General features: G+C 49.2%; 2 protein-coding genes and 1 long non-coding RNA gene across 10 annotated transcripts; 2 read left to right on the top strand and 1 right to left on the bottom strand.

Moving 5' to 3' along the window:
• Positions 1 to 1,710: 1,710 nt before the first annotated feature.
• Positions 1,711 to 14,287, top strand: LOC105474088 (phosphatidylinositol-5-phosphate 4-kinase type 2 gamma). Its single transcript, XM_011728411.2, has 10 exons — positions 1,711 to 1,983; positions 4,540 to 4,637; positions 5,630 to 5,726; positions 6,399 to 6,542; positions 9,936 to 10,082; positions 10,271 to 10,309; positions 11,188 to 11,301; positions 11,675 to 11,942; positions 12,109 to 12,212; positions 12,392 to 14,287. Exons 1-10 carry the CDS (start codon positions 1,810 to 1,812, stop codon positions 12,470 to 12,472), a joined length of 1,266 nt encoding a protein of 421 aa, XP_011726713.1. The 5' UTR covers positions 1,711 to 1,809; the 3' UTR covers positions 12,473 to 14,287.
• LOC105474090 (uncharacterized) lies at positions 13,551 to 15,976 on the bottom strand. Its single transcript, XR_011609100.1, has 3 exons — positions 15,890 to 15,976; positions 15,407 to 15,453; positions 13,551 to 14,691 (listed from the first exon to the last, which is right to left on the bottom strand). It is a non-coding gene; the product is annotated as an uncharacterized lncRNA (long non-coding RNA).
• Positions 15,923 to 20,983, top strand: LOC105474091 (deltex E3 ubiquitin ligase 3). Of its 8 annotated transcripts, XM_071071555.1 has the most exons (7): positions 15,927 to 16,056; positions 16,770 to 16,930; positions 17,383 to 17,445; positions 17,628 to 17,703; positions 18,050 to 18,798; positions 19,703 to 19,920; positions 20,260 to 20,983. In XM_071071555.1, coding segments are annotated over exons 4-7 (1,044 nt in total). In that variant the 5' UTR covers positions 15,927 to 16,056; positions 16,770 to 16,930; positions 17,383 to 17,445; positions 17,628 to 17,702; the 3' UTR covers positions 20,336 to 20,983. The 8 variants fall into 8 exon arrangements, with proteins under 8 accessions (XP_011726721.1, XP_011726722.1, XP_011726714.1 ...); XM_011728419.3 differs by lacking the exon at positions 16,770 to 16,930 and having other exon boundaries at positions 15,923 to 16,056; positions 18,069 to 18,798; XM_011728420.3 differs by lacking the exon at positions 16,770 to 16,930 and having other exon boundaries at positions 15,923 to 16,056.
• The last annotated feature ends 127 nt before the right edge of the window (positions 20,984 to 21,110 follow it).

Here is a 21,110-nt window from a genome sequence, read left to right as displayed (position 1 = left end):
TGTCCCTTCAGCACCTAGCCCTATACCTGCTGGTTATTCCTAGGTTATATTAGTAATGCAACAAAGAGTAATATTAAAAGCTAATGATTAATAATGTTTATACTGGCCGGGCGCGGTGGCTCAAGCCTGTAATCCCAGCACTTTGGGAGGCTGAGATGGGCGGATCACGAGGTCAGGAGATGGAGACCATCCTGGCTAACACGGTGAAACCCCGTCTCTACTAAAAAATACAAAAAACTAGCCGGGCGAGGTGGCAGGCGCCTGTAGTCCCAGCTACTCGGGAGGCTGAGGCAGGAGAATGGCGTGAACCCGGGAGGCGGAGCTTGCAGTGAGCTGAGATCTGGCCACTGCACTCCAGCCTGGGCGACAGAGTGACACTCTGTCTCAAAAAAAAAATAAAAATAAAAATAAAATAAAATAAAATGTTTATACTAATGATTGATAATTGTCTATAATCATCTCTATATCTAATTTGTATTATAACTATTCTTTATTCTATTTTATTATACTGCAACAGTTTGTGCCTTCAGTCTCTTGCCTCGGCACCTGGGTAATCCTTCGCCCACAACTCCTGACCTCAGGTGATTTGCCCACCTCGGCCTCCCAAAATGCTGGGATTACAGTTGTGAGCTACCGCATCGGGCTTTTTTTTTTTTTTTTTTTTTTTTTTTGAGACAGAGTCTTGCTCTGTTGCCCAGGCTGGAGTGCAATGGCATGATCTCAGCTCACTGCAACCTCTGCCTCCTGGGTTCAAGCGATTCTCCTGCCTCAGCCTCCCAAGTAGCTGGGACTACAGGCACCTGCCATCATGCCCAGCTAATTTTTGTATTTTTGTAGAGACGGCGTTTCACCATGTTGGCCAAGCTGTTCTTGAACTCCTGACCTCAGGTGATCCTCCCGCCTCGGCCTCCCAAAGTGTTGGGATTACTAAAGGCGTGAGCCACCGCACCTGGCCTCATTCTTTCTTCTCTCCATATCTTTGTATGCTGTTCTCTCTGTCTAGAAAACCTTTTAACCTCTATTCCTGAACTCTACCCACCCTTCCAAACTCAGTAAAGTCTCTATCCTCTTTGAAGCCTTCCCTGACCAGCCACACTTCCTTTCTTTGTATCATTGGCTTTGCTTCATACACAGCTCTAGGATAGCTCATACCTCGCATACCGCAAACTTGATCTCCACTGGCCAACCAGTGCCATTAGACTCCCAGCTACTTCAGAGCAGTCACTGTCCTATCCTCTGCTTTAATAAAAGGAAAATCAGCCCCTAGACCAGGACCTAGTACAAGTAAGTGCTCAATAAATACTTGTTAAACGAATGAATGAATTTCAAGACGCCTGAGACCACCGATAAGAATTTTGGGTTTTCAAAACCCTCCCCTTCCCAACCCCCATTCGGTAAGAATGCTTTCGCATTAGCATCAGGTCCGAGGTTACTCATTAGAAACTGGGCAAAGCCAGAAGGCGGCCACTTTGCAGCAAAGAAGCCCTAGACCTTGGGAGTCAATCAGGCCAACCCAGGCCGCACCACGATCTCCTAGTTGACAGGTCGAGGGGCTTCGCGCGCCGCTTCCGTCGTCAGCTTACAGGGATCCCGCACGCCAGGTGAGCCCACACACTGCGCGGACATTGGGCAGGCAGGCGCCGGGGGCGGGGCCAGCGTCGCCCCGCCCCGTCCCGCCCCTCCCTGTTCGCGCGTCTGTTGTCCGGCCTCCGGTCACGTGACAGCGGCGCAGGTGAGCGCCGCTTCCGGGGTCGGGCTCCTGGATTGCTGCCGGCTCCGGCTTCCACTTGGTCGGTTGCGCGGGAGACTATGGCGTCCTCCTCGGTCCCACCAGCCACGGTACCGGCGGCGACAGCAGGCCCCGGCCCAGGTTTCGGCTTTGCCTCCAAAACCAAGAAGAAGCATTTTGTGCAGCAGAAGGTGAAGGTGTTCCGGGCGGCCGACCCGCTGATGGGTGTGTTCCTGTGGGGCGTAGCCCACTCGGTGAGAACCAGCCCTAGACCCCTGCAGTTCCGTTCAAACCCCTCGGCTCCGAGGCGTGCGTAATCCAGGCTCCAGCCTCCGTAGCCCCACGCAGTGCCACTCCCCTCCCCCGGGCTGTCTTGGTCCCTGCCCACCAATCCCCAGGTGTTCCCCCAGCAGGTTTTCTGACTGGGCTTTCTTCTCCCCATCAGTCCTTTACTGCTCCACTCTAGTTCCACCTTCCCCCCGTGAAATCCAGCTCCCTGTACTTTGACTCCTTCCTGCCATGTCTAGCTTCAGCCCCAGGCTACAGGGACTGACCAGGACCAGGCGCAAGCGGGGAGGACATTAGGGGGAGTGGCTTTTTCTCCGGTGGTTGTTGGTGAGAGTGTAGGTGGAGGGTGAGAGGCCGAGGGGAATAGATGGATGAAGTTCTTTCACTTTGCTTTCCACCTTGCTTCCCAGCCCCGGTCCTTGGCTTTTGAATCTTGGCTTTGTCTCGGTGAAGCTCCAGGTTTCCTGGACTTTCTAATCCTGCTTGTCCCTTCCTTTCCCTTCCAGAGGTACAGCATTTCAGAGAAGCTACCCCACCTTGAGCTAGAAGTTGCACTCTCTTAGGACTTATGTATATATGCCTTTGGTCTTAACTGCATCCTTATCGCTGGCTGGAGCGATCGTGTTTGGTGTAGGTGGTGGCGATTGCTGACCAAAGAGAAGGCTGAGGAGCTCTGTTCCTGCGGTCACTATTGTGGTGAACTTTTGAAGCAGGAAACTGCTCTGGGAGTTAGGAGGAGGCCTCCATCCCCTTTCCTGAGGATACCTCAGCTGAAAGAAGCACAGCCATTACCCATCTTCCATCAGGTCTGGAGTGGGAGAAATGCAGTGATCTCGAATGTGACACCGAATATTTTCGAAATCAACGTTCTTGAATGATTATGGTCTTGGCTAGGCTGTGGAGATGGAAGTTGTGAGGAAGAATATCCGTTCTGTCACATTTTTAATTTGTGGTAAAGATTTTCTTAACCACAAATTAAGAATGTTGTTTGTGGCCAGTCGGATCCCTTTTGGATTTGTGGCTCTCCGGGTGGTAAGCTCTTAGTGAGTATTCAGTGGAAGGCACTTGGTATGGGGAAGGCTGATGGAGGTAGGACTGCCTCTCATATGTACCTTCCAGGTGATTCATCCATTCCCTGTGGGATGCTTAACAGGGAGGGTTTTCCCTTGTTAAGGATTGGGGGAGTTACATGTAAGACCTACCTCAGCTTCCCTAGGTATATATACTCTAGCCCCAGCACCCCACCCTCTGCCAACACACATCTACTTCAAGTGTTTGGAATGGAGAAATTCCTTGAACATATGTCTTAGTGATGATTCAGCTTGCCTAGCAGGTGGAGAGGAGGGGGCAGGAGGAGCTGTAGCTGAATTTTAGGCTCAGAATCTCAAGTGGCTTTTTTTTTTTTTTTTTTTTTGTCTGGAGGAATATGTTCTGTCCTCCTTTTCTACTGAGAACGGGAGGAGTTGGTTGCACTGCAGTGTGTGTGATTTAGGTTAGACTGCAGTTCATAGCCTCTGTGGAATGATCTAGTAAGGATAGGTAAGGCATTCATTTATTCAGTTAATAGACATGTCAGGATCACTGTGTGCCAAACATTGTGCTAGTTAGACACCTGAGAGATGCAGACGACTAGAATGAGCCCTTGCTCCTGAAGAGCTTGCAATCTGGATGGGTGAACTTACATAAACTAGTGATTGGAGTCATGCAGTAAAAAAGGCAGGTGAAAGATACTGTGGCAACACCAAGGAGAAAGTACAACTCAGGATTTCTAAGTACCAGAGCTCCCTTTCTACCCTGAATTAGCAGACTGCAGATCCTGGGGGCTGAGGAGAGCATGTGATGCTTGTGTCCTTTGGGCTGTGGGTTAGTTTGGCTTTAGGAAACAGATGCCTTAATGAGTTCATAGCCTCTGATTGCCTGCATTCACTCTGAAATCAGCTGCTCTTCCTTTACCTTACACCTAGACAGGTGGGGGCCTACTGCAAACAACTGGGTCAGAGTGGTCTAGGAAGACTGGTCCTGTTTGCAAAGAGATGCCTTTTGCAGGATCTGGACATTTATCCTTTTTGCTGCGGTTGGCCCCACAGAATCCCATTAATGCTCTTGTGCATATTAAAAATGCCTTTTTTTTTCTTTTTCTAATGGAACATGTAGCTGCCTTGAGTTTGCAGAGTTTTTTTTTTTTTTTTTTTTTTTTTTTTTTTTTCTAGAATTTCTCACAGCTTTAAAAATAGTCCTGAGTTCCTTACAGGGTTAGCCTAATATAAAATGACTGTTGTGAGCATGAAGTTCCACAGGGTGGGCGTGTTGGGGGCTGTGTGTGAGGGCTGCTTACTGTAGTCCTTCTTGGGCAGCAGAAGGGTTAGACACATTCTCTCACTTCTGTCAAGCATATGCATAGCCAGTGTTTTTAAAGGAATGGGGTTTGAGTGGCCCTTGCGTGACTGTTGCCCAGACACAGTGTGTGGGTAGCTCTCCACACCCTTCCCTATGGCTTCCCTATTCGTGCTTTGGTTTATCAGATCAATGAGCTCAGCCAGGTGCCTCTCCCAGTGATGCTACTGCCAGATGACTTTAAGGCCAGCTCCAAGATCAAGGTCAACAATCACCTTTTCCACAGGTAAGTGATGATCCTTGCCATTCTCATGTCAACCTTCTCAGAATGGAGTAATAAGTAATTTTAAAAGTTTCAGTGAGCTAAAAATTTAACATCCTTCCCAAATGCAGAAATTAGTTTTGTGCAAGGAAACCATGAGAATAATTTCTGGTGTTCCCTATATCCTTATATGAATCAGTGTTATCTGCCCTGTAGCCTGGCAATTCCATAGAGTAAATATGTGCAGATACCTGCTCTTTCTCTCTTTTTCTGCTTGTGACTTTGGAGATGCCATGAGAACCATTAGCTTCTGACAGGGACTCCTTGAAAGAAAAACTTGAGTTCTCTAAGCCCTCCTAGTAAAAGAAGATGCCATTCAAAACAGTGGTGTCTGTTGCTGACTTTGGAATGCCTCTGACTTGCTTGAGATTTGGGAAATGGCTGCTGTTTGGATGGGTAGTAGATCCTGGTTCTACTATACCACTTACCAACCATGTTACTTAGGCAGATCACTGAGTCACTCTGAGACAGTCTTCCCTTCTATAAAATGGAAATAATATATTTTTTATCGGAACCTCGCAAGGGCCAGGCATGGTGGCTCATGCCTGTAATCCTCGCACTTTGGGAGGCCAAGGCAGGTGGATCACTTGAGGTCAGGAGCTCGAGACCAGACTGGCCAATATGGCAAAACCGTGTCTCTACTAAAAATACAAAAAATTAGTCAGGCATGGTGGCACATGCCTGTGGTCCCAGCTACTTGGGAGGCTGAGGCAGGAGAATTGCTTGAACCCAGGGGACAGAGGTTGGGGTGAGCTGAGATTGCACCACTGCACTCCAACCTGGCAACAGAGTGAGACTCTGTCTCAAAAAATAATAATAATAAAAAATAAATAAAGGACCTAACAGAGTTTTATGAGAATCAAAGGACGTAATATGTCTGAAGGTACACTATAAACTACCAAGTGTATGTAAATGTAATATTGTTTGTTTTCTTACTTTGAAAACCTGAATTTCAGGGAAAATCTACCCAGTCATTTCAAGTTCAAGGAGTATTGTCCCCAGGTCTTCAGGAACCTCCGTGATCGATTTGGCATTGATGACCAAGATTACTTGGTGAGAGTCCATTAAGGGGTGAGGGTAGCCCTTTCTCCCCAGCAACTGAGGAGTACTGTTTGGGACAGCCATATTTGGAGAAATGAGAAGCCTTGGCAAATATGATTCTTTACCTTTTTGTGATTGCAGCATTTTCAAAAATTAAATGAAAACTATAAACCTTGTCCTTGGGGGAAAAGATGTAGATACATTAAGAATTTTGGCCGGGAGTGGTGGTTCACGCCTGTAATCCCAACACTTTGGGAGCCGAGGTGGGCAGATCACCTGAGGTCAGGAGTTTGAGACCAGCCTGGCCAACATGGCAAAACCCCGTCTCTACTAAAGATATGAAAATTAGCTGGGTGTGGTGGTGCACATCTGTAGTCCCTGCTACTTGGGAGGCTGAGGCAGGAGAATTGCCTGAACTTGGGAGGTGGAGATTGCAGTGAGCTGAGATCGCACCACTACACTCCAGCCTGGGTGACAGAGTGAGACTCCTTGTCAAAAAATAAAAAAAAAAAAAAGAATTTTGCATTCAGTTTCTTTCAGTCCACATATGAACACCTGATGAGGAACCTGTGCTGAATCTCCTACCCCAGGGATTCATCCACTTTCAGCTGACCATTTTCTTATGACTTGTTTCTGCATATAAAGGGGGAGGAAAAGAGCCTCTGGCCCATTCTGTGTCCCCAGGTGTCCCTTACCCGAAACCCCCCCAGCGAAAGTGAAGGCAGTGATGGTCGCTTCCTTATCTCCTACGATCGGACTCTGGTCATCAAAGAAGTATCCAGTGAGGACATTGCTGACATGCATAGCAACCTCTCCAACTATCACCAGGTCAGGCCTCTCTCTAGCCCCATTCTTTCCCTCTCCTCCCTACTCACATATAGCTCAGCTGCTATCAGTAATAGATGCTGACTGGGGAGAAAACTCATTGGAAGAGAGAAACCATAATCGTATCTAGCCCTAAATGGGATGAGGGAAGCTATTCTGTCTGATAAGATTTACAGACCAGGCGCAGTGGCTCACACCCGTAGTCCCAGCACTTTGGGAGGCTGAGGCGGGAGGATCACCTGAGGTTGGGAGTTCGAGACCAATTTGACCAACATGGAGAAACCCTGTCTCTACTAAAAATACAAAATTAGCTGGGCACGGTGACTCATGCCTGTAATCCCAGCTGCTCAGGAGGCTGAGGCAGGAGAATCACTTGAACCTGGGAGGCAGAGGTTGTGGTGAGCTGAGATCATGCATTTGCACTCCAGCCTGGGCAACAAGAGCAAAACTGTGTCTAAAAAAAAAAAAAAAAAGAAAGAAAAAGAAAAAAGATTAAACAAAAGATTGACTTGGAGTGTGGAGTTTATGGAATGTTTTGGCAGTAAAAACACTCTTCTTGAATGTCTCTACTGAAGGAAAAATTTCACCAAAATCAGTGAGCAAGGGGAATACATCAAGAGTCCAAAAGGAGTCGTCGGTTTATGCAACAAATATTGAATATCTCTTATTAGGCCTTATGTTAGGCAGTAGAGAAGGAGGTAAATGAAACATTTGTGGCCCTTACAGATCCCTTGGTCTAATGGCAGTGACCAGTGACTCAGTAGCACACAGCAAGATATATACAATAGTAGAAGTCTGTACAGAATGTTCTGAAGCTAGAGAAGAGCATCCTAACTCACCTGGGGAAAGAAGTGAACTTGGAAGGCTAAAGAGAGTTTTTTAGAGGAGATACTGTAAGAGTTGATCCTTGAACGACTAGTAGAGATTAACCATTGGACAGGGTGGAAGAGCATTCTAGGCAAAGGAAAATAGCACTAGTAAGGTACAGAGCCATGAGAGAACTTGGTGTTAGGAAACTGCAAGAAATTTCATTTGGATGGGATATAATATTATGGAAATAGGCAGGAACCAGATTGTGAAGAGGCTTATAAGCCCCACAAAGAAGTTTGGGCTTTATCCTGAAGGTGGTTTTGCAAAGGGCATGATATATTTGTAATTTAGAAATATTTAGAAAATGTGACAGCATTTTAGAGAATGGATTGGTGGGAGGTGACACTCGGAGGGTGGATACCAGTTAGGAGGCAATTTTAATACTCCAGGGTAGAAACGGTGAAGACCTGAGGGAGTGATGGTGATCGGGATAGAAAGGAAGACCTATGGGAGAACTGAGATTTAAGAGACAGGGGCCTCCAAGTTCCTGGTGAGGGATAACTGGGTGCCCATTTGCCAGAAATTAGAAACAGAGGAACAGGTTTTTGGAGGAAAAGAGTTCTGATTTGGACATACTGAATTTGAGGTTTCTGCAATTCATCCAGATGAGGATGTCCAGTAAGTGGTTGGGGCATGGGTACAGAATTCAGGAAAAAGGATTAGACTGGGAGTATAGGTTTGAGAATTATATGTGAATAAGTGATCATTAAAACCATGACTATAGATACGATTATCGTAGGGAGGTTGTGTGCAGTGAAATGAAAAGAAAGTTGAGGACAACCTAAAGGAGCAAGTGAAGAGATGAGCCCATAAAGGAAACTAAGAGTAGATGGACACTTTTAGTTATTTATGCTGTACTACATTCCATAAAGGATTCGAGGACAGAGAGGAGGGGAAAATTGGGAAGGTGGTATAATAAGAGCTGAGGATGAAGAGAGTTTTAAGAAGAGACTGGTCAATAGGATCAAGTGCCACGAAGCTGAAATACAACAATGACTAGAATACTTACTAGATTTGACAACTGAGGGATATGGGGGAGATTTCAGAGGAGAAATGAGGTATAAACCTGATTTCAGTGATTCAAGGTGTGAATGAGAGACAGGAGATGAATTTATTGCTGATTACTTTTCTGAGAAGGTTGGCTGTGAAGAGAAAGAGGCAGCACACAGAGAGATGGTAAGCACTGAAGGAATAATTTTTTTTTTTTTTTTTTTGAGAGACAGGATCCCACTATGTTGCCCAGACTGGTCCCAAACTCCTGGGCTCAAGCGATCTTCCTGCTTCAGCCTCCCAAGTAGCTAAATTACAGGTGTGAGCCTGGCTTAATAGGATAATTTTTTAAAAAGAATCCAGGCCGGGCGCGGTGGCTCAAGCCTGTAATCCCAGCACTTTGGGAGGCCGAGACGGGCGGATCACGAGGTCAGGAGACCGAGACCATTCTGGCTAACACGGTGAAACCCCGTCTCTACTAAAAATACAAAAAAACTAGCCGGGCGAGGTGGCGGGCGTCTGTAGTCCCAGCTACTTGGGAGGCTGAGGCAGGAGAATGGCGTGAACCCGGGAGGTGGAGCTTGCAGTGAGCTGAGATCCGGCCACTGCACTCCAGCCTGGGTGACAGAGCAAGACTCCGTCTCAAAAAAAAAACAAAAAAACAAAAACAAACAAACAAACAAAAAAAGAATCCAAGTTGTAGGCCGGGCGCAGTGGCTCATGCCTGTAATCCTAGCACTTTGGGAGGCCGAGCTGGGCAGATTGCCTGAGTTCAGGAGTTCGAGACCAGCCTGGGTAACACAGTGAAACCCCACCTCTACTAAATACAAAAAATTAGCTGAGCATGGCAGTGTGCACCTGTACTCCCGGCTACTTGGGAGGCTGTGGCAGGAGAATTGCTTGAACCTGGAAGGCGGAGGTTACAGTGAGTCGAGATTGCGCCACTTTACTCCAGCCTGGGCAACAGAGTGAGACTCCATCTCCAAAAAAAAAAAAGAAAGAAAAAAAAAAAGAATCCAAATTGTAGGCCATCACGCAGACTTTTTTTTTTTTTTTTAGGTGTAAAAATCTGTGTTTATATTACAGTGACAGAATGACACAGTACAGCCCAACCCGATGCAGACATTTTAAACTATGGGAATCTAGCCTATGAAGAAACACTGCTCTAGATAAAATGATTTAATTGATAAGATGTAAGTTCTAATCCTGATTCTGTGCCACTTGCATATAGAGAGGGTCTAAAATAAGGATAACAACACTTAACCTCCCTCATCTCAAAGAATGATAAAGGTGAATCGAGAGATAACACTTTAAAATTAAGAGATGTAAAATGGAAAGAATCAGAGGAAAGGGAGATTCAGAAATGGCATGGATAACCTGGAGCATTTTGGGGAAGCTTCTACCACTTTTGACTTTGTAACCTCTCTACTTCAAGTCTTCTGCTCCACCCTGGAATGGCAGTGTTTGAATTTCCCTGGACTGTTTGTGTATCTGCTACTCAGTCTCTCCCCATTCCTTCCCCTTCTTTCACTATAGTACATTGTGAAGTGCCATGGCAACACACTTCTGCCCCAGTTCCTGGGGATGTACCGAGTCAGTGTGGACAATGAAGACAGCTACATGCTTGTGATGCGCAATATGTTTAGCCACCGTCTTCCTGTGCACAGGAAGTATGACCTAAAGGTAAGAAGAGGATATCTCAGACTTAGAGGGAGGCTCCTGATAGCCTGAGAATGGGGAAGACCCTGGGAGGTCTTTGGATGATTCCTTTTAAGGGAAAGAAGGCTGGGTTTGAGTACTCATCTTAGGGGCTGGGTTCTGACTGTTCTTTTAGCCACTTCTACTGACTTGGTCTTTGGGTCTCTCTGCAGGGTTCCCTAGTGTCCCGGGAAGCCAGCGATAAGGAAAAGGTGATAGTAATTTTATGTGCTAGGGTGAGGGATGAGGGATGAGGGAGGGCAGATGAGGGGAACTTCTTAGGATGGAGAGGCCACTCTATATAGGAATAGGGATTACTAGCTATTTATTATCTTAAACCACTTAAAAGAAGAGGGGGGTAAACTTCTGTTGATCCGGGGATTGTTTGGAAGGGGCAGTGGGAGCAGCTGCTTTAACACTGGCATGGATTATTCCATATGGAAGGCTTGGGGGTGGGTGAGGATGCCAGACTTGAAGAGCAAAATGTTTAACTTCCACTTCCCATTCTGGGTTATTTTATTCAAGCAGCTATTTTGCTTAAGAAGACACAGGCCGGGCAGGTGGCTCATGCATGTAATCCCAGCACTTTAGAAGGCCAAGGCAGGAGGACTGCTTGAGCCCAGGAGTTCCAGACCAGCCTGGGCAACGTAATCTCTACAAAAAACAAAAAAATTAGCTGGGCGTGGTGGCATGTGCCTGTAGTCCCAGCTACTCGGGAGACTGAGGTGGGAGAATCACTTGAGTCCGGGAGGTTGAGGCTACAGTGAGCTGAGATCGCACCACTATCATTCCACCCTGGGCAATAGAGTGATCGAGATCCTATCTCAAAAAAAAAAAAAAAAAAAAAAAAGTCAGCCTGGAGGGTCTTGACTGAAAACCATAAGCAGAGAGTAGTGGGATGTGATTGGGGATACAGCTGTAGTGACTGAGTCTGTGGAAGTCACTGGAGGTGAGAACAAACCAGGGAAGCATCACAATGTGGAGTTAGATGAGATCTAACTGAGCTAGCATAGAGCCCTAGACAGAAGGTGGGATTTTGAGACCTTGGGAAAGGGATATGCTCCCAAGATGTCCCTTTACCTATTCTTAGGTTAAAGAATTGCCCACCCTTAAGGATATGGACTTTCTCAACAAGAACCAGAAAGTATATATTGGTGAAGAAGAGAAGAAAATATTTCTGGAGAAGCTAAAGAGAGATGTGGAGGTGATGATTGGGTGCTCTGGGAAATGGCTTTCCTTTTTTTGCTACCTAGAGGGTAGTTGTCTCTTTCATTCACAGTATAAGGGAGCTCTACCCCTTCCCTTTATTCTTCAGGTCCTCTGCATGTATGGGGGTTTAGTATGAGACATGAAAAACCCCTGGAGTTGACCCATGGAAGGGGTGGCTGGAATAAGCTAAAAGGATGATCTTAGATACCAGGACATGTAGGCACTAAAGGGCAGTGGTATGCCCTGCAACCTTAATTTTTACACTTCCTTTCTCCAGGAGGGCCCCAGAAATTCAAAGGTACAGGTACGGGGTGATACCTAGCAGTGAAGAATGAGAGAGAGGTGTCTGATTTGTCAGTGGGTCTCAGTTTCTAGTGCAGCTGAAGATCATGGACTACAGCCTTCTGCTGGGCATCCACGACATCATTCGGGGCTCTGAACCAGAGGAGGAAGGGCCCGTGCGGGAGGATGAGTCAGAGGTGGATGGGGACTGCAGCCTGACTGGACCTCCTGCTCTGGTGGGCTCCTATGGCACCTCCCCAGAGGGTATCGGAGGCTACATCCATTCCCATCGGCCCCTGGGCCCAGGAGAGTTTGAGTCCTTCATTGATGTCTATGCCATCCGGAGTGCTGAAGGTGAGAGAACCGGGACAATTTAAGGGTGGAGAGGGGATTGTTCCTGAAGGACAGAGACCAGAGTGGTGGGGGAGAGCCTGATGAGCTTTTCAGAACAAAACTGACTGGTTCCTGGAGAAAGGGAATTGGAACTAAACCTGCTCTGAATCGTTGGTCTCTCTCCCAGGAGCCCCCCAGAAGGAGGTCTATTTCATGGGCCTCATTGATATCCTTACACAGTATGATGCCAAGAAGAAAGCAGCTCATGCAGCCAAAACTGTCAAGCATGGGGTGAGAGTTCCCGAAAGCCTTTCCTTTCCTGTCTTGACTATTCTTTGGGAAGAGACAGCCTCTTGTGCCAGAGCAATGGGGTGGCAAAAGAATGGAAGTGGTCTGGGGTAGATTGGGTGGGGGTGATGGGGACGGGTGCTAGGATGGCCTGACACATTGTTCCATATCTCCTCTCACAGGCTGGGGCAGAGATCTCTACTGTCCATCCGGAGCAGTATGCTAAGCGATTCCTGGATTTTATTACCAACATCTTTGCCTAAGAGACTGCCTGATTCTCTCTGATGTTCAAGGTGGTGGGGTTCTGAGACGCTTGGGGGAATTGTGGATATTCTAGCCACCACTTCTCTTATTCCTTTGCTAAATTCAGGCTGCAGGCTCCTTCCATCCAGATAACTCCATCCTGTTGAGTAGGCTGTTTCTGACCCTCAGAAATACATTGTCCCTTTTCCCCCTTTGCCCATTTTTCTTCCCTCTCCCTCCCCACAAGAAGTCTGCTTGTAGTATTAGAATGTCATTGTTGACTCTCTCCCAAGTGCCTTGATCTTTGTAATATCTCCTGTTGTTTCTATGATATAGGAGCTAGGGGAAGGGGGTTGTTTGTCATCTTCAGGACCTGACTGGACAGATGGACCTGGCTCAAGCAACTACTCTGGATGCACGTTGCTGTGTGGGATGAACTAAAAGTGTCTGAATTTTGCTGATAACTTTATAGAACTCACTATGGCATGCTTCCCTCCTGGTGGGCCCTAGGATGGATGACAGTCAGGATACTACAGATGTGGGTGCAGGCATGCACACACACGATGGAATATGGCCAGTCCTACCTAGGTGGGGTAAAGAGTGGGTCAGCAACCTGGCACCTCACAGAGGTGGGACCTAAGAGAACTCTTGTGATTATGCAGAGAATTGGATTGGGTCTCTGTCAAAGATTGAGTAATCTCTTCCCTCACCTCAATTCCATCTCCACTCATCTCTACATCTGGGCACAGGAGCCCAGAGATGGCCAAAATCATTCAAGCCTGGGGGAAGGTGTTTGACTACTGCTGCTCTTCACCAGAACCTCACACCTCTCCTGGGACTGGAACCCTTCAGTGGGTTTGTGGCCAGTTTTGGAGGCTGGGATGATGGGCCAGGGTGTAAGATTCATTCTCCATGTTAAATTTCCTTTCATCCTGCCTAGCCATCCCCAAGGTTTATTTCCAGAAGAAAGGAATATCTCTACTTGGATCAATTCTGGTCATTTCAAGAGGATGGAGGCCTCAAGTGTGGGAACTTCCCCTACTCCCTGGATGTGTGTGCCTAGCACACTTCCTTCTCCCTCCCCTTTTTTCCAGTTGGATTTGTTTTTCTGTTCTCTTCTGTCCTGTCTTATACTGCAACTGTGTCTCCTAGGGGACAGATGGCCTTCTTTGTCATCTTCACTCTCCACCCCCAGAGAGGAGTCAGAGCCATAACTCAATCACTCAGCCCCTCCAAAGATAGTTGAGTTGATGTGTGATATTCTCATAATGTTGAGAACCCTGATGAGATATATTATCTTCCCCTCGCTACAATGCCTCTGGGGCCAAGGCACCCATTCTTCTTGGTATCCTCCATCCCTCTTGAGGCTTCCACTTTTTTTTTTTTTTAAACATAAAGGTGGGCACCAGCAACTGGCCTGTGGTGATGCAAAGCTGCTTTGCTCTGTATCTGGCTGGACTGATCTGTCTCACAAGAAGCCATGAGGCCATAGGGAGAAGCTCTCTCTCCCCTTCATCTTCTGCTCCAAAGGTGGTAACAAGAGGCGTACCCATTGGGGTTGGAGCCCCCTTATAACATCTTCCTGTCAGAAGACTGATGGATCTTTTTCATTCCAACCATCTCCCTTTCCCCCGATGAATGCAATAAAACTCGGACACCAGCAACCGTTGTTCTTTAGAAATGGGTTTTCTGATCGCATGGCTGATGTATTATGGGCAGTATGGATGTCTTCATTTGTTGCTTCTGTTTTTCATCTTTTTTTGTTTTATTAATAAAAAATTGTGTATTTGCTCCCATTACTATCATAATACAGGGAATAAATTATTCAATCCAAATTCCTGTACAGAAATTTTTATTTTTTTATTTTATTTTTATTTTTTTAATTTTACTTCTCTGAGGAAGCCTGTGCTTAAGGGTGCAGAGACCAGCTGAAGAATTCTGGTGTTCAAGGTGTTGGGCCCCTAACTAAGGATGTGGGTTTCTAGACAGATGGCTGGGAACGTTTTTTAAAAAGCTGTGAAGGGTGTGCACCGGAATGGAAAACTTAGTCTTCAACTTCGTGGGAGGTCAGAGGTAGTGAGGGCCAGGGAAGGGTAGGGTGATGGGACCCTTCCTCTTCCCTGAGTTCTGGGCTTGCTAACACTCCATCTTTGTAAAGGTGAGTAGGCCTCTCAGCCCACCAGCTAAAAGAAACGGAATCCAGTATTCCCCCAGGCTTCCTGGGAAAGCTGTCTTCTTCCTGGAGGGAAGGAAGAGTACAGCAGAATCCTGGGAAAGTGAAGAAAGTGACCAGCCCTCCAGTCTAGAGGGGGAGTGAAAAAGGGGTGGATGAATAGAGGTTGTTGCCAGTTTGGGAGATTCCTGTCTTGGCTGAGGAAGTCTTTTTTTTTTTTTTTTTTTTTTTTTTTGAGACGGAGTCTCGCTCTGTCGCCCAGGCTGGAGTGCAGTGGCCGGATCTCGGCTCACTGCAAGCTCTGCCTCCCGGGTTTACGCCATTCTCCTGCCTCAGCCTCCCGAGTAGCTGGGACTACAGGCGCCCGCCACCTCGCCCGGCTAGTTTTTTTGTATTTTTTAGTAGAGACGGGGTTTCACCGTGTTAGCCAGGATAGTCTCGATCTCCTGACCTCGTGATCCGCCCGTCTCGGCCTCCCAAAGTGCTGGGATTACAGGCTTGAGCCACCGCGCCCGGCCGGCTGAGGAAGTCTTTTGGCTGGTGGAAAAACCTGGCTTGATGTGGCCCTAGGGAAGTGAGTTGAATTGGGCAGAGACTGCTTGATGTGGGAAGCAGAGCAGAGCTTTTTTTTTTTTTCCTGAGAGTTTTTAACTCTATTTGAACCATACACACTTGACACTACCACCACCTCAAGCCATTTTTAAAAAAATGTATTCGTTTCCCATTCTGCACCAGCCTCCATATCCCTGTTTGTGGAAAGAGAAAAATCAGAGGCACTTACCAATGACCAACTGAGAGCAGGTTGTGGGGGTCACAGGAGGTAACAATCTAGAAAGAGGCAGATGAGGGAGGGGATTGAAATAGTTTAGTACCCGGATTTGTTTATTTTTTAAAACCAATGCTTTTTTTTTTTACTATGACTCTTCCCATCCCACATTGTTCCTCAAAGGCCCTTCTACCATAAGGATTCAAAAAATTGCCGCCCTCCCCCCCGAATCCCCATATACCCACCAACACTTCACCCACCCATCCATCACCAGCTCCCCGGAGCTGCTACGCAGCTGGCTGGGAAAGAAAAGGGAGAGTGCTCCGCCGGGAGCGGGGAGCGAGAAGGGTGGCGTCTCCAGGGATTTAACCTCCTACCCTCAGTTCCATGACGCCACCCCCTCCCTCCAAAGACTGGAACAGCGCCTCCATTTTTGTTTTGGGGAGGAAGGGCAGGGGCTTGCGGATAGAAGGGGGTCAAAGGAACGGTGATTATCACCTGTGAGGGGAAAGAGGGTGCTGTCCTCCCTCCTTCCCTTTCCCTCAGCCTGCACCCCCTGCAACCCCCAACCTTTCGGGGTCTCCCCCCCCTTGTTGCTAAGGCCCGGACCGTCATCCCAGCAACAGCCTCAGTCATGTGACCGGCAATGGCGGCGCTGACGAGAGGTAGGTGAGCCCGGCGCCCCCCACACCCACCGCGCGCCCCCCAGGCCCCGCTCGCACCCCTCACACGCCCCTCGCTCCCCCGGCGCCCCCTCCTCCACCTCCCCTCCCCGCGCGCGGCTCCGGGTTCCCCGCTCCGTGCCGGGCCGATCATCTTTCTAGCACCCTCCAGCCTTGGCCTCCATTCGGGGGTTCTGAGGGCTGCGATCGGGGCCGACATGCATCCCCGCCCGGCAATGGGGATCCGGGGGCTTTGGCGAGTGAGGGATGTGGGGAGTTGGTTCCGGGTCGGGTCTTGGAGGAGGCCGTGGGGGTAGGGCGGGAGCTGCCTCAGTGGATGCCCCCAGGGACCCTTGCCCTTCCGGGCTGTCCCTCCCTCTGGCCTCTATCTAGAGGGAGAGACTGTCCCTTGTCCGGCCTGGGTTCCCACAGAGGAATCACAGACCCACCCTAAACTGTGGCCCCGCCTCCCTTTTCTGTGCCAGCAGGACTTGGAGCTAGGACACCTAGGTCCTGGGTCCCCTGTGATGGGGAGGGGGGTGTTGCAGCGCAGATACACTGTATGGGCTGAGACTCTAGGGTTCCATTTTCACTTTATGAATCTCGAGGTGCATCTGGCCTTGGGGGACGATGATGGAGGCATGAAGGGACAGCTGCTCCTTTTTGGATCAGTCATTGAATGGAGGTCACACTAATGGCCCTTCTTTCTGTTTGAGCTGCATTTGGAAGTGTTGTGGGTACAGCCTGGTAGCCCAATGCGACCAGGCTCAGAGGAAACATCAGGCCCCTCCAGCTGAGCCCTTGTGTGAGCCCCGCCCCTCCCTAAATGCCAGACTTGGGAGCTGACAGACAGCCCTGCCTGTGCTGGGTTTAAAAGGTGACAATGAGAACTTTGTTATTGCAGGGGCTGCTGCCACTTTGTTCACATCCTTAACAGACTTCAGCAGAAGGGACTGAGTTAGCTCTCAAGGAAGGCTCCCTGGCAATAGGGGCTGAATTATTTGGGAACGTGGAGCAGGGGAGGAGTTGGAGAGCATAGGAAATATTCCGGTCCATGTGATCTGAGGGAGGTGGCAGGAAGACCTCCACCTGTGTGGGCGTTTTCTTTCCTGACATCTTTTATGTGTGCCCTAGGCTTTCTTGGGGGCCTCAGAGCTGGGGAAGAAAGGAGGAAGGTTAGCATATTCCTTCTTGAGCAACTTGGGGAGAAGCTGATGATGGAATTCTGCAGAGGAGAGAGGAGATGGAAGTGGAGTTTTTATTTCTGGGTTGGCTGAGGGAAATGGTAACATTTGCCATCATAACTTTTTACCCTTCCCCTATTCCCAGTCCTGGTCAGCTGAGTGGAAATAGAAGGATTTCTGCTGCCATCATCTTCCATGGGCTTCCCAGGTATCTCTCCCACAAGGGATCCTCAATTTTCACCCTTAAGCTGGTTTCCTTCATTCCATGTTACCATTCTCAGTAACCTATACCCAGGTTTCTGTCTCTGTTCCATGGGCTGCTGGGTTGGGGGCCATGGGAATTGGGAGAAGGGGTTTCTCACTTTCCTTCCTTTTTTTCCGCCCTACCAGCTCACACGACCTACAAGTAGGGAGCAGGGAAAAAAGAGTGAGCCTGCATGCCAATTCTAAGCTCTTCAGGATCAAAGTAAGCAAAAAGGAGGGGCAAAAAGTCTCCCTCCCCTTTAAAGAGCCCATTTTCCCCCCAGAAGTGGGAGGGGCAAATTGTTTCTATGATCTGGGAGAAATGACAGGAGAAACAAGACTGATACTTGGCTTAGATGATAATACAGCTCTGGAAACTTTTTTGCTCTTCAGTGGGCGCTGGGTTTGGAAGATAAGGGGAGAGAGAATATGAATTTGGGGGAAGGGTTGGGGATTAGGCTTTGAGAAAACAGAGGTAATAGAGGGTTTGGAAGGAACCTGAAGTAGGAGGCACTGATACTTGTCAAATGGGGACCCCCCACCCTGAGTCCCTTTCACCCTGGGGGCAGTGTCGTTCGTCCTGTCCAGAATGGCAGCCTGTGGAGGCACCTGCAAGAACAAAGTGACTGTCTCCAAGCCTGTGTGGGACTTCCTGAGCAAAGAGACCCCAGCCCGGCTGGCCCGGCTTCGGGAGGAGCATCGTGTGTCCATCCTCATAGATGGCGAGACTTCTGACATCTATGTTCTCCAGCTTTCCCCACAGGGCCCTCCCCCGGCCCCTCCCAATGGGCTCTACCTAGCCCGGAAGGCTCTTAAGGGGCTGCTAAAAGAGGCAGAGAAAGAGCTGAAGAAAGCTCAGAGGCAGGGGGAGCTGATGGGCTGCCTGGCTCTGGGGGGTGGAGGGGAGCACCCTGAGATGCACCGCGCAGGCCCACCCCCTCTCCGAGCAGCCCCACTTCTGCCCCCAGGGGCTCGGGGGCTCCCCCCTCCTCCTCCCCCCCTGCCCCCACCTCTTCCTCCTCGCCTTCGGGAGGAGGCAGAAGAGCAGGAGAGCACCTGCCCCATCTGTCTGGGGGAGATCCAGAATGCCAAGACATTGGAGAAGTGCCGGCATTCATTCTGCGAGGGCTGCATCACCCGGGCTCTGCAGGTGAAAAAGGCCTGCCCCATGTGCGGCCGCTTCTATGGGCAGCTGGTGGGCAACCAGCCCCAGAATGGGCGGATGCTGGTCTCTAAGGACGCCACCCTCCTACTACCCAGCTATGAGAAGTATGGCACCATTGTCATCCAGTACGTCTTCCCGCCCGGTGTCCAGGGGGTAAGAAGACCATGGCCCGCCCTTACCCTTTGGCTCTCCCCAGGCTCTGACCTAGGAAAACCGGGTGAGGGTGAGTGTGCTTGTTAGATGTGAGACAGTCTTGCTGTCTTCCACTACGCCCTCTTACTCAGTGCCCTAGACCTAGGAGGTCCCTGTGAGGCCCAGCTTTTCCATCCCTGTGATCCCAAGGCACATGTGAAAATCAGATATGAGCTAGGAAAAAAAAGCAAGTCAGATACGAGAGAAAGGAATTGCATATTACTTCCTTGATGAACACAAATACTGTGCTGACATCTTGGCAGAGGTAAATTCTGTGGAGGTGGTGGCTTAGGGGCAGGGAGGCACAATAGGAAGGGATCTGACCAACCCAACAGAGCCAGGAACATCACTTGGTAAAAACGGGAGTGGTCAAGGCCTATAGGTGTCTTCCTGCTGGACAAAGAGTAATGTGCAATTCTGGCTGCAGAGGCTTGAGGAAGCTGCAGAGAAGACTGATGGAAAATGGAACAGGTTAGACAGTGGCAGAAACATTAGGAATATTTTCAGGTTAAGGGAAGGCTGAAAGATAGATTATTCTGTCTTCACATTTCTGCTGAGTTGTCTGGAGTATAGGGACCAGCTACCTTCCATCACTTCTGAGAATCTATTTGTTGCTGAATGGAGACTTGAGGGATTGAGACAGCAGAAAAAACCTCTTAACACGTAAAGATTATGCTCTGAAACAGGCTCTTGCTGCCGAGGCCATATAATCTCTCCTTCTGTGGAAAGCTGTCAGCCTGTTGCTGCCCTATCCGCATTAGCTGGGGATGCTCAGACAGAGACTGGCCTGGATGATGCTTCACTGGCATCTGGGCCTTAGGATGCCTGGCTGCTCACTGCCCACTATGCTTCACCTTCCTCCTAGGCTGAACACCCAAACCCAGGAGTTCGGTATCCTGGCACCACACGGGTGGCCTACCTCCCGGACTGCCCTGAGGGCAACAAGGTGCTGACCCTGTTCCGCAAGGCGTTTGACCAGCGTCTCACCTTCACTATCGGCACGTCCATGACCACAGGGAGACCGAATGTCATCACCTGGAATGACATCCACCACAAGACCAGCTGCACAGGGGGACCCCAGCTGTGCGACCCCTCTTCACTTCCTTTCCCTTGGCTCCTCCCCTTTCCTCCATTTCCACTGAGGGACCCACCAACCCCTTGCTCTGGGAGCCTCCTAACTGGAGAGGACCACTTCCAAACTGTTCAGCCGTCTCAGTTTCTCCTACATTCAACCTGGTCCTGGTGTGCCCAGCTTAGCCTACAAAAATAAGCAGAATTGGGCTAAGTTATCTTGGGTTTGGAGGTGTCCTCCCTTAGGGGAGGTGGGGAGGTATCTGAGTCACCTAGAATAAGGGTGAGCATGGGGATAATAGCAAGTTCCAACAGCTAACAACCCTCACCCTCATTTCTCTTTGCTCCCAGGTTTGGGTACCCAGACCCTACCTACCTGACCCGGGTGCAAGAGGAGCTGAGAGCGAAGGGTATCACAGATGACTGAAGGACATCGCCTTTGCCAAGGCCCCTGCTGTCCACCTCTACTAGGACCCAGCAGAAGCCTCTTTCTCCTCTCTGCCCCCCGCCCCCCACAACACACCTGTAGGGGACCTGTCTGACTGGGAAGGGCGTTCTGAGAGGGAGGGGGCAATCCCTTCCCCCATCCCCCACCGGCCAAGTGTTTCAATGCAGTGTGAGCCACTCCCTTCTGGCAGAGGCCGAACTCCAAGGCTCTGTTCTCCACTCCCGGTGTACATATACTCCCCGTTTCCCTGCCCCTCCAATGCCCTTGGCTTTTTCTGGTGTGCTGTGCTCCATGACCAAGCAGAGAAAGGACCTAGGGTGGGGAAGGGAGGGTCTCTTGATTCCCAACTGCCCCCACATACTGCTTCACCGCTGAACTTAGGGTGCTGGAGAGGAGGAATTGGGCTGATATGAGCTCCCCACCACCCCCCATGGAGCCGGCTGTGTGTGTTCATCAGATACAGTTCTCCCTTAACCTTGTCCTTTCTTTCCTGTGTCCCAGTCTCCGTCAGTCTGTCTTTCTCCGCTCTTCTCTGACCCCTGTGAGGAACCTCCTTACCCTGTTCTGGAATCGCTGCCAGACTGTAGCTTTTAATTTAATAAAAATAAAGTAAAATATGCAACTCTTCATGCCACACCCGTTCTTTTCCAGGGACTGGGTGGGGGTGGGGTGGGGAGAGGGACCTGCTGGAAAGGGGAGAGGGGGTGATAGGGAGATCCCTGTGTGCCCTCCCAGTCCCTCTGCCTCCTGAGGA

Source organism: Macaca nemestrina, chromosome 10, assembly GCF_043159975.1.
Source record: "Macaca nemestrina isolate mMacNem1 chromosome 10, mMacNem.hap1, whole genome shotgun sequence".
Taxonomy (NCBI): domain Eukaryota; kingdom Metazoa; phylum Chordata; class Mammalia; order Primates; family Cercopithecidae; genus Macaca; species Macaca nemestrina.
This window is presented reverse-complemented; position numbering and strand designations above follow the sequence as displayed.